The sequence below is a fragment of the Patiria miniata genome, unplaced genomic scaffold, assembly GCF_015706575.1.
Source record: "Patiria miniata isolate m_02_andy unplaced genomic scaffold, ASM1570657v1 HiC_scaffold_30, whole genome shotgun sequence".
In the NCBI taxonomy this organism is placed as follows: domain Eukaryota; kingdom Metazoa; phylum Echinodermata; class Asteroidea; order Valvatida; family Asterinidae; genus Patiria; species Patiria miniata.
In genome coordinates this window covers 8627195-8640038 of record NW_024037070.1, presented here as the reverse complement: position 1 = coordinate 8640038, position 12844 = coordinate 8627195, and the positions used below count along the sequence as shown (strand labels likewise).

The 12844-nt window shown below is 37.9% G+C and overlaps 2 protein-coding genes across 4 annotated transcripts in view; one reads left to right on the top strand and one right to left on the bottom strand.

Moving 5' to 3' along the window:
• Nucleotides 1-7790, bottom strand: part of LOC119739554 (WD repeat-containing protein 89-like) — a 46204-nt gene extending 38414 nt beyond the window's left edge. The window contains exon 1 of the mRNA XM_038214536.1: nt 7673-7790. The gene's annotated coding sequence lies outside the window, so the exon portion shown is untranslated. The remainder of the gene's footprint in view (nt 1-7672) is intronic.
• A 630-nt stretch (nt 7791-8420) lies between these two features.
• On the top strand, nt 8421-11448 carry LOC119739415 (lymphocyte antigen 6B-like). 3 transcript variants are annotated; one of them, XM_038214361.1, is made up of 4 exons: nt 8421-8543; nt 9515-9613; nt 10619-10758; nt 11174-11448. In XM_038214361.1, exons 2-4 carry the CDS (start codon nt 9568-9570, stop codon nt 11396-11398), a joined length of 411 nt encoding a protein of 136 aa, XP_038070289.1. In that variant the 5' UTR covers nt 8421-8543; nt 9515-9567; the 3' UTR covers nt 11399-11448. The 3 variants fall into 3 exon arrangements, with proteins under 3 accessions (XP_038070289.1, XP_038070288.1, XP_038070290.1); XM_038214360.1 differs by lacking the exon at nt 8421-8543 and adding an exon at nt 8940-9101; XM_038214362.1 differs by lacking the exon at nt 8421-8543 and adding an exon at nt 9164-9248.
• The last annotated feature ends 1396 nt before the right edge of the window (nt 11449-12844 follow it).

Here is a 12844-nt window from a genome sequence, read left to right as displayed (position 1 = left end):
CTGTGAAATGTTGACTTATAGCTACAACTTAACACAGCCTCAAACCTTGCAATGTGAATGACAGGAAATTTCCCACTAGTGAACAATAATCCATAATCATTTTTTTATCACTGAAATTTGAAATAATAAAAAAAAATAATTAAAAAAAATAATACTAACAAATAAATAGTAATAATAACAACAACAAATGACAAAAATCAAAAAATCAAACCAAAAATTTTTTTTTTAAAAATCAAAAAAAAAATCAAAAAAAATAATCAAAATTTTGGTACAAGACCTGCTTCAAGCAAATACTCTTCCATGAAATATGTTGCCTCTTTTCTAAGATTTTCTAGCTTTGCCTTTGAGAAAAAAACATCTGCTAGGTTCCTAACTTAAAGCCAGCCTTCTTCCTATCGTTTGATGACCTTTTTCTGAGAAGACAGATCCGACTTGAGTTGAATTCAATTAGATGTAAATTGTAATTCCCTTGTATGCTAAACGGTTGAAATTGAATCCCTTCCCCACGGCTACAACCCGCCAGCAATTAACGGGAAAGTGCCCGCTATATACATGTAACACATTACCAATTTACTACGTGTGTTATGAGCGCTTGAAATTAGTTTTACTTCGCAGAAACAGTGTTATAAACTCGAAGGAGCAATCAGCATGCACAATGTAAATTGAAATTGATGAATTCACAAATTGAAATTCATAACGTTGCCAATTTCTAATTCTTGTTATGGTTGATGTTTTGGCTAAGTGGATTTACTCGTAATGTTGGACACAAAATCTGCTCGAACAAAATGAACTTTAGCACAATCACTTTTGAGTGTGTCACGTACATGTACAGTGCATCAAATTCCTTCAACCACGATGATTGTGCTCCAAAGTATACAAAATTTGACAAACACATTTATTTTGTTAAGACAAGTGAGGTGAATGATCAGAAATTATCCAACAGTTGTCCGGACCATAACTTCAACCTACAAATTGTAAAATGAATTTAGAGGCCGATGTGAGAATCTTTTGGTCTTTTTGCTGGATCTTCTCTTAAAAGGAAATGAACATATTTGTATTCATTCTACAAGACTGGAGCAATCAGTTCAAGACTTTTTTATATTTTGAAGCAAATGTGATTCCTTTTTCATGAGCAAAGCATTGATTTCATTTCAGTGTTACATGTAGGTTGAGTTCATTTGTACATAAAGTTACAAAATTTAGTGTGTTGTTCAATCTACCATATTGACACACCATGAAAAGGGAGCTCTAGACATCAGAATATCATGTACATGACTCTAAACCACACACCATCTCGAGAAATATGACACAAATACAAAGTTGCAAACAAATCTATGTATTATCTGTGGGAGTAACATACATGAACCAGAAAAACAGAAAAAGATTTGAATAGTTTTGAGAAGAAAAAAAATCCAGGAACCGCGACTAAATTTTTATTCCTTTTACGTTCTCTTCACTGGCCACATAAGATGTCCGTTTCCAAGATGTCATATTAATCAACCGGCAGGGAAGATGAGCAGGCCTCAGGATTAATGTCTAGCTTTCACTCAGTCTCTCTTCATTTTAATCATCAAAAAAATGCGAGGAAAAAAAGAGACAAGTTAGCAGTGATGTGGGCTCAATGCCCAAAAGAAAGTTCCTGTTCCATGTTTTTTTTCTCAAGTTTTTCTTAATCCTAACTCATGTTGGTTTACAATTTCCACTTTCAATTTGAATTGTTCAAAGTTGTTATACATGTAGCTGCCACAGTATTTAAGCCTTTTATACGGACAACAGATGTTGTGCATTCAAACTTAAAAGTCGCTGCACTTCTGTATCTTTAAAGTTGTGTTCTCCGTGCTATTTTTGAGTTTCATCCTGGTAATAGTCTCCTTTTCTAAGGTGTTATATTTCTACCCAAAAGTAATTCACTCTTGAATGCATCGGGCAAAGCGAAGCCTTGTATGAGATAATAATAGTTTACTGCCACAGATTGGCCACTTCAAGTTTGAAAGATTTAAATATACAGCGAAACATACATGTACATTTTTTTTCCTTCAATTATTTGAAAAGAATAGTCAAAATGTAAATGCGTCTTGGAAACTTGCAATAATGAAAACAACTGGAGCGCCAGACGTAAATCCTGGTTTTCAATCATTTGGCCGCCGCCTGACAGGCTCTTCGCCAGCTTCTTAGAAAATTGAAACGCTCTGGCTGCGCTCTGAAAGAACCCTTGAATGAATTTTCCTCAAAATCCCACGTTGCCATCAACACTTGATCATTTTCATCATCTCGGCGCCTGAGGGAAAGACTCGTCTTGCATTCATGATCCATCAATGTTCAGTTTATTAGCCCCCTCGACCACATTGGTCCCTACATCAATTTTCATTTTTCAAACATGTAACATGTCCAGGCATCTACTGACTATTCTTTTCAAATAATTGAAAGGACAAAAAATGTACATGTATGTTTCACTATATATTTAAATCTTTCAAACTTGAATCGACCAATCTGTGGCAGTAAACCATTATTATCTCATACGAGGCTTCACTGTGCCCGATACATCCAATCTTCCAAGAAGCTGGCGAAAAGCCTGTCAGGCGGCGGCCAAATGATTGAAAACCGAGATTTACATCTGGTGCTCCAATTGTTGTCATTATTGCAGAGTTTCCAAGAGAGATTGTGTGGGGAAAAACTGAGGCGAAACTCTTTGACTTGTTACTTGGAAATGAGCCTTTGAATGGTAACGTTCCAGACATTTATGCTTGGCGTGGTAACACAGCTTTACCCTAAAAGAATCAACCACTATGGCACATTCCTCTTAAAACTTAAAGGGACATTAAGGCTCAAACATAAATAACAATGGGCTTTACATTTCTTTAGTCCTGCAAGATTTTCCAAACCTCCTCATGGAATTTGAATGATCTAGGTTAAATCAATGGTTTCCAACTACAAAAGAGGGGATTTCTTGTCAAAGGGAAACAAGGAAATTTAAAAGAACACCTCAAAGACTTCATTATCTCTAGGTAGGCAGTGTTTTTACACACTTTGGGACAAGTGGCACCAGAACCAAGTTTTGTTGCAGCTAAACACGAGTGCTAATTTCACAAACAATAGCTCAACTTTATGCACTTACAATTGAGGAACTTTGATTAGCAAATTTTGGCCATCAATTTCAAATCCACAATATGACACATGTGCAGTACAAGAAATGTGAAACAGATTTTCTGCGATGGTTCTTGGGTTTCAAACAGAATTCAGAATTACTGAAATCTGAGTTTCACAATTTGCACCCAGAAATTTAAACATCTGCCAATAACTACAACCTGATCCAAGTGCCAAGCACAAAGAAATTGAGAATAAAACATTACTGCATTATACTTGTTCATGTAAGAAACCTGTTGTTCTGGACGTAGGCACAAGCGCAAATCACCATCAACTCCATTGAAATTGCAAAAGATCTAGATCCAGGCAGAGCTCAGACTAATGGAATTCCATCGAGACTAGGACCCCAGGAATAGAATTGAAATTGAAGTGCGGGGTGCGGGTACATAAAAGGGCTGGCGGGCCGGCGCCCCGGGCCGGTACAGACAGAGGAATAATAACACATCATGGAAGGAGGAAGGGAACCAATGAACGGAAGAAATGCAGGCTCCGGATGAAAATAAACAGGAAAAGCTGCAGGCAAACTGCGGAAGAACGATGTGCTGAATTCTAAACAGACCAGTGTCTGCATTCAATTATTGTGTACACCGTTTTCAAAAGACATACCTCCATGAGCCAAAGCCTGCGTTACAACTTAAAAAATATAATTTTGTAATGAAAACCAGGAAATTATGAACAAAGTTATGGACCTTCTTCAAGAAAGGCAAATATTTCCATCAAAGTAAACAATTTTAAATGCATAAAAGGTCATGATTTACGGAACCACCTTTCGACTTAAACACGGAAGAGTTTATACAAAAGATTAAATGACTAAATAATTAACAAAAAAAATTCAAGATCAGTTTTATTATACAGTAAACTTTCCAACTGTTTTGCTGCACTGGTAAAAAAAAAAATGGAAAGCTCATAGCTGCATTACCATTCACAACAAAAAATGTCCTGAATTTCCTGGGCAATTTTTTTCTAGAAATATGGTATAATTTTAATAATAAAAAAATAACGTCTCAAACTAAGAAAACTGTTTGAACAACAGATTTCATTGTTCTTTCATTGTTTTTGGCACAAAATTTCTTGCACGTGAATTTTCCGATTCAAGGGTTCTGGAAGCAGGCCACCAGGGGTGAACATGGTGAATTTTCTATGCCAATACAAGCTAACTTTAAACAATAATACAATGTACGTGCTCCGAAAGGGGGGGGGGGGCTAACATCAAAGATAGTCGGACACTTTTTGTCTGGGAACCAGACTGGCCTCTGTATACAAAATGTATACGTACATGTATGCCCTGAATCAAGCCGCGTGATGTCATCATGCATAGTAATGAATCTAGCCAGTTTAATACAGCAGAGAGCCCTAGCTTCTCACAATTAGTAGACAATGGATGGAGAAAAAGATGGCGACAAACTTGTCAGAAGGTGCTTGAAATTTTTTTTCCAATTTTTCACTAATTTTCAAGATACCATATATCTATGGACAAGTTTACAATTGTGGTAAGCTTTATTTTATGAATTGCTAAGCTCATAGGAATACAATGATATATATATATATGACAATGTTGAGCGATATGCATTTCGAGAGATATTTGGAATCAAATCAATCAATCATGACTTGTGAATCCTCATGTTATTTTTCGTGAGTGTTACTGTGAGGTACTTACTTATGAAGCATTCTGTGAATTCACATGAGCGTAGAAGCTGGCAGGTTGATTGAATAACATTCGTGTAGTATACAGCATGTTCGCGTTGATACAATGTATGCCTATCTATGGGTATTACAACTTCGTAATACCCAGCATGTAGTTCCAGGGGTAGGGGTAGGCCATGTACTGTAGGCAGGTTCCAAGTGCTTTAACATTTACCTAGACCCGTGAACGTGGCGTTGTATACAATGCCACGCTGTTGTGTATTTTGGAACCTAGCGAAATCGATCCGCCATACATAATTTCATATGGATATTGAGTACTCACCTAGAAATCTAAATTTGCCTTCCCGTGTGTTCAGGATGTGTCATTTCGACGAAATTTGCCATCAATGAAGACCCACACGAACGTGTATAAATTAGATTTTAACCTGACAAGTGACCCTGACAAATGACCCTGGACGAGTACCCAGGGTCATTTGCGTGCAAAATTATCGGAGCCCACCGAGCTACCCGTCTGCTTCATGTGGCGCATATGATAGGCGGCGTCTGATTGGCCAATAACGAGGCCACATGATAAACGCAGCTAATAATTTGGAATCGCACTTACGATCCGGACAAAAGGAATGCCTGGAGCGTCAGTGCGATACCAACTTATTCGCAGCATTTATCAGGTAGTAAATCACATGCATCAGGAGGAGGTTGTAGGACTTCTTCTTCGACGTCGAGATCTTGCCAGATTTTACCTCGAATTTCATTTGAATGCCAGATTTGGCGTAAAAGCAGAGTTCAACATGTTCAAGAAAGCTTGATATGTGAATACTTATCACACGGTAAGGCAACAATGTTCAGTCTTTGTCATGGAAGGACGATTTCGCTTGGTTCGAACATGTACAAGAGCGTGGCTAATTTACAAGCCACGTTCACGGGTCTAATATTTACCATGTCTACAGAGGTAGGCCTAGTCCAGTATTCCAGTAAACTTGGTAAATTGGCCACATTTATGGGGCTAATGTAGCTGGAGTTACCCAGCCCTAAATTTTAGGCAGTGGATATTTTGCCGGAAACGGCAAACCTTTAGTAAACATTAGTTTGCCGGATATGCACTGAACATGCGCAGTTACTGTTTTTATGTACTCTAACATTTTCCGGTGACAAATTTTAGTCTGGCTCCATGCCAATATTATCGTTGTAACCTCGTATTCACAAGATGGGATTCAGACCATTTTATAATTTCGGACTTTATTTCCCTTTAAAAAAAATCCTCCAGAGCCACAAATCTGAAAAAGAAAATGTCATACTTTGCAATAAAATGTTTGAGACATGATAAAATAATAAAAGAAGAATATTCTTATTTATTTGGGGATGGAAAAAAAAACCTTAAAAATGTGGAGGGGATCCGGAATCGAACCCGAGTCATCCCGCTCACTAGTCCGAAAATTTGGGACTCTCAATACTGTGTATGAGAGTCCCAAAACTTAAGGTATTGAAAACATGCAAAACAAGAAAATAGACTGGTACCTAAAACAACCAGTCCAACACAGCTTCAGTACTGAATCAATCAACTATGCCAAAAGAATTGTGTGGCATGAAGCGGGAACTAGTCTCAATTTACTACACATTTCTCTATAGTCAAGCCACCAGACTATTGGCACTGAATGAAGAGGTCAGTCTTTTCAAATAGTTGGACCATGGTAGGACATGTACCAGTCTAGTATTTAGCCCCATTTTGAAATCACTTGACTTCCCTCTCATGTGCAAAATATTGAAGAAATGTCTCCTTTAAAAATTGAATTGAGTCTGCAAACTTGGTTGGTGAAATACCGAGGACATTTTCTTTGCCCCAGTGGAATTTTTGGAGAAATTTGTTGCTAAACTGTGAGTAAATTGGGCCTGATTTAGTTTTGCACGTTTCAGAGCACTCCAGAGCCCTGTCTGCCCGCTCACTAAAGCCTTTGCTTAACCACTACACCAAACGTGCTACACAACTTCTAAGTTCTAGTGGGAATTTAATACATCTTATAATTCAGCCCTATCTTAAAGAGTACAGCGCCCTCTGTTGATATGGATTGCCGCTGGCAAACCTTTAGTAAACGTTAGTTTGCCGTCATTACCTCCGGCAAAATATCCACTAGGCCTATCTAAATTTTATCGCAGTGGCTATTGTTACGGCAGCCGTAACGCATTTCCCATTTTCTATCGTTACGGTAGACTGCAACCTGGCAACTTTTATAAAAAAACATGACAAGAAAATATAAAATTAGAAGGAAAAAAGTGAATTTGAACTTTATGAAATTCGGACTTTATTTCCCTTTTAAAAAAAATCCTCCAAAGCCTCAGGTTAGAAAAGGAAAAAAATTCGAGTGCAAAACTGAGATTCGAACCCGCAACCTCGCGGTGCAAAATCCTACCCTCTATCGGCTGAGCTGGCGCACTGCTCGATAAAACGTGGGGAAACAAATAATCATATACCTGCGTGCGTATCAAAAAAAAATCGTAGAGGGCGCTAAACAACGAGTGCCGTAACGATAGCCACTTCGAAATTTTATCGACATTGGGTTACCCAATGTCAATGATCAAATTTAGGGCTGGGTAACTCCAGCTATGGCTAATGCACACGCACTACGCAGTGTGTCCCGTCGACACGGATCTAGTCTCAAATTTTGTCAAAAAGGTAAAAAAAAAAACACGCCCTCTTTTCTTAGCGCGCCCACTGAGCCCATACATGCGCCGTATTCCAGACGTTCATGACGGTGCTCACTAGTCACTGCTGACTGTAGCCTATAAAATCAAAATACAAGTTTTTCTAAACTCTGACATGCTTGCAACGCATAGGAAATTTCAGTAGCTGTGATAAACCTAAATTCAGACACACATTTCATATACTTACAATCAGTAAACAGCTCCAAACGGGGACGTTAACCCGTACAATTTTTACTTTTCTCGACTTTCGAAACCTCGTGTTGTGCGTACCAAAAATAGATAGCTAGCCAACCATAAAACACATTTTAATGCATTGCCTGCAGTCCAGGAACCAGTTTCCCAGGTTCCAGAAAATGTTATCAATTGAGGGCGCTAACCAGTTTTTGTGGGCATCGAAATCGTTTTTAATATTTTAATATTTTTTCTGCACCCCTGTTCGGGCATGTAGGCAACTCGCCTTATCTTTTACTTTGTTTAGCAAATAAAAAATGGGACAGAAAATGGGTGATATTTGCTGTTTTCATCTAAACGTAGGAATCGGTCAGCAAATAAGCGAAATTCATATTTGTTGAAGGAAAACTTTATTAAACGGCATATGTTAATTGTCACCATCCACAAAAATATATCACTGAATCGTTTTCCCGCAAAACTTTTCTAAAGAACTAAACTTTAGTCCGTCAAGACAGATTTTAAGTCGCAAGACATATCACATTAATCCTAACCCTCAAGGCAAATGGTTCGTTTTTTTATGAAGAAACTTGTTAAATTGAGCATGGTAATTAATTAAACTTAATTAACATACAGTAACTCAAAAAATCTGGAAAAGAGTCCAAGTCGATTTAAATTTTCAGCTAGTAAAAAAAATTGGATCATGCACAGGTGCAGGCGCGGCCTTTACATTTTAATTCCAGAAACTGCCCAGCAGGCAGGCTAGGCAGCTAGCTAGCTGCATGCAGGGCATTTCATTTGTTGTGTGAACCCCCTCAATTAACTATGGGAATTTCCTTTTCCGATCCGATGAAAACAACTTCCTCCTGCATGCAGCGTCCGTGTGGCAAGTAAGTATCTTTGCCATTACTAGCAGCACGTTGTCGTCAAAGTTGGTACCTTGATCCTGTCTAATAACTTATTCTTTAAAATGGGGTTTGTGGTCGCTGCCGAAGTTCGGGGAGTAATAAATAACCGTCCGATATTTTCTACACCGTCCCCCGGCGCGCGTGTAGGGGCTGGGGGTTTGCATAAAAATTTTAAGATACCAACTTTTACGATAATGTGTCGCTACCAGCAGTGCGCGCGCGCTCAAACGGCACGGAAAATCGCTCAAGCGGAGTATCCATTGATGATCTCCATGGAGATCAATGGGAGTATCCCATAGAAACTATGGAATATCCACGGTCAATGCACCGTACCGCGCACGCACTGTCAGCGCCTAGTACATTTCCATTTATGTACTAGTACTAGTATAGTAGTGTACATAAATTATGAGCTTGCGTAATATACTGCATTTCAGTATTACAATTATCTTGGCAGAGTTTTAAAAATACTCCAGTATTTTGTTGTACAAGTACAATTAATCGATCAAGAACGAGTGACAGCTGAGTTAAGGCACGGTTAAGGTGAGGATGTACCTCCATGATGCTTAACATTTGATGCTTTAATTACATGTAATTGTTTGTGAAAGTCGTGTTTTATAGCTTTCACTTCAGTGCAATCATGGAGGAAGGAATAGACGATATGCCGGGCGGGGCTATTTGCCGTGTGTAGTGAGTATCATGGCTTCGCGCCGTGCCGTACCGGACCGTTATGTAACACTAAGAACACTCGTATTGTGCGCAACCTCCCACAAAGGTTAACGCAGGCAAATGTTTTTGTGTTGGAGTGTAGGTAAATGTTGACGAATTAAGAGTTTTGGCAGTTGATGACTAATATTTATAGGCCCCTAATACTAGCCTGCTACTGTGCTAGCTCCATTTGCATTTCTGGCAGTTGACTTCTTTTTTTTCTACATCGAACTTCATATCCCATTCAGCCACAGGTCGGTGTCGGCTCTGCTAATCTAATAAGACTGTGAATTGAGAGTGAATGAAGGATCTTATCTTACTCCTGTTGACTCTTGCTGCCTGTATTGGTAAGTTAAAACTACCAATATAAGCATGATAAGATTTCCATATCTGGACATGGCTTGTCACCCTGCTCACAGTCACAGACCCATTTTATGATGAGGCTGGTCACTTTCTGATGATCACTTCCTGATTGCTGATGTCACTGCAGGGAAAAAAAATAGCGATGGCCAGGATGACCAGGTTTATGGAAATCTTTCCTTTTTTCAAAATAAATTGGCACCATAATGCATACTTTTCCTTTAAAACCTCAAATTTTCAGACAAATATGCAATATAGAGGCCTATGTTATACCCATATTTTCTGGGTCACTGATTTTCCAAACTCTTTTGATGTTGAAACTGATATCTCTGCACTGCTTTGACTCTGAAAAAGTAACATACAGCATAACATGATCCTTTTGAAAAATTATTTTGCATTTTGAAATGCAGAAAGAGCATTAAAGGGAATGTACAACATTGGCTTTTGCTGCAATTTTCAGAAATAAATGGGTTTGGAGGATTAATATGTTATAGCAAATATATTGTTAAACTGACTTGTTTCACGTTTTGGGCTTGTAGATGCTGGAAAAACAAAGAAAAACCAATTTTGTTCTTGTATCGTAGTCTGGTTCCCCGACCCCACTTAAAATGGAACAATTTATAGATTTTGGGGAATTGTACAGTCAGAGTATCAATTTAGCTGGCTTAATTATACCTGTTCATGGGTGTGTAATCAATTGCAAAGAAAATGTGGAATAACTAAATATAAGAAATGTGGAGTAGTTTTTGAAAATAGGCAGTTTTCTCCTACGCTGGTCAGCCGACCAGCGTTGGAAAAATACAACTTTTCTTGAAAATGTCAGCACACCAGGAGCCACAATTTTGAAGGATGCTTTTAGACTGTCATTCCCTAACAATCCAGTAAGGTATTTCGTGATAATTGGATCATTTCGTTTTTTTGATGTTTGCAAAATGTTGTATCTTCCCTTTAAAGAGTCACAATTCCTCTTTTTTTTCCTGCCAATATTGCAGCCCAGATCCAGGGCATACGGTGTTATGCTTGCAACTACACCAACGCTGTTCCTACTTACAACAGCTTCTGCGATGTTAACTTTGATCCGAATGGATGGGGTGCTGCTCAATCTATCGTAGAGTGTGATGGCGTATGCGTTGTGAGTATTTACTTCCAAATCCTTTTAAAAAAAGTGTCTTAAAAATTTATGCCTGCTATGATCTAATATACGCACTACAGTGCGATGTAATTATCACATGAAACCTTCAAGTCTTTCTGCTACGTTCATGTCGGTCTCAATGGCAAAAGTCCATCTTAATAATTGGGCAATCATAGGATGCTATTCAATGAAAAGTAGATTACAACAAAAAAGATAATTTTTGTAAGAAGCATTAAGTGTGTACCTACTTTAAGTTACAATTCTAAGTACTTTTCTTTGAGGTTTCAGTTTGTTAACACTATAAAAAAATATATACACTTTCAGTGCAAGTAATTACATTCACATGGATTGCCATAGTCATTTATAAATGAAAATTTCTAATCTCTTTTTTTTTTTTTTTTTTTTATCTTATTAGAAAGCTAGTGGTGGAGTTGCTGGACTGATTGGAGTGGAACGGAAATGCGACACCTCTAAGGAACCCGAATGTCCCAACGGTTGCGGAAGTGTTGAAGGCACAACCATTGGGGGTTGCCAACACTGCTGCGAAACCGACCTCTGCAACCAAGCATCGTCCGTGACCTTTCACCTCTTGACCTCCGTGGCCATGTTACTTTTTGCCTGGGTCGGCCGTTACATTTAGATGAGGCTGTGTTTTGCGGGATTTTTACTTTTCATCTCATCCTCAAAGGATAAAAAAAAATATATATAGGTGCATAGTTAAAAACAAATGAGTCAATTTCCCTCATGCAATCCTGAATTCATTAAAGTGGAGGGAAAAAACAGATTTTTTTTTGCAGATTTGAGGCGGGGACTCATACCGTTGAGTTAAGAGCGAAATTTGAGGTAAAATGAAAAAAAAAAGCCTTTCGCTGTTGATTTTTGGTGAGTAGAATTATCAAAATGTTTATCCTTGTCCTCTCAACATTGGTCAAATTCCTTTACGTTCTTATGTTTGATTCTGATGGAAACATGACAATTGGGAAAGGAGCTGAAAGGGAACGGGACAGTCCATGTCCAAACTAGGCATTATGTGCCCTTGGCGGGTTACACAAAAAAATCTAGGTTTGCTCTTTGAAACTGCGGGCAGGAAAGAATAAAGGTGATATGTTCACTGATATGTTTGCTTTAAAGTACAGCAGAGGGATTTATATATGCACCAACTCATTTAACACATTGTAAACTTTTGGCTTATGCTAATTTTGTCAGGCGATACACAAGTGTTCATACTTAAAGATGTATGATGTACTAAAAAAAAAAATTTATTAAAAAATATTAACCACTACTTCTAAACTCATTGAAAATACTTAAAAGGTCATGGATTTTTGGTCCCCAACAATGGCGGTGCTATTTTCCATGATTTTGTATTCGTATTTTGATTAATTTAATTAATCAAAATTAATTAATTAAATTATCCTCACCACTGATACAAGTAGTAAGAAAATAATTCATGAGTAGTTTTAACGCCCCAACATTTGTATGTTTTAATAAAAGCCTTCAATTAACATTTTGAGTGTATTTTACCTTGCTTCACATTTGCCTATTTGATATACACATGCTTCTTCGTAGATTAGTTGTGTAAGTTTTGTTGATATAAGCTTAAGGTTTCATCCGTTTTGACTCTATGTATATTGGCAGTTATTGTATTTTTCTTATTGTTGAATTTATACAACAAATGTATTGTGTTGTATCTATGGCACTTTTCTAAATAAATGTTGATTTACTTCTCTGTGCCATGTACATGCACTCTCTTCATTATGTGTGTTTTATACGTGCGCTGTGGTGTCAAGTTCAGAACTACAGTATTACTATAGATATGGTCACTGCACTGTGTTGCCATAGTTACGGATCCAGAAATCAACTGAATCAACTGATGAAAACTAAGAATTATTACTTTTTTGGAGAGACATACTTTCAGGAGGAAAAGTTTTTTATATTTGCTGTTGCCTACCCCCCCCCCCCCCCCCCCCCTTGAAAAAAAAAAAAAAAAAAAAGCCAAACAAACCAACAATGTCGGGAAATTCTGATTGGGATGTTCCAACTCATCTCATGGCGCTATCATCTGAAAAGCCAGGACATCCCCATCTAA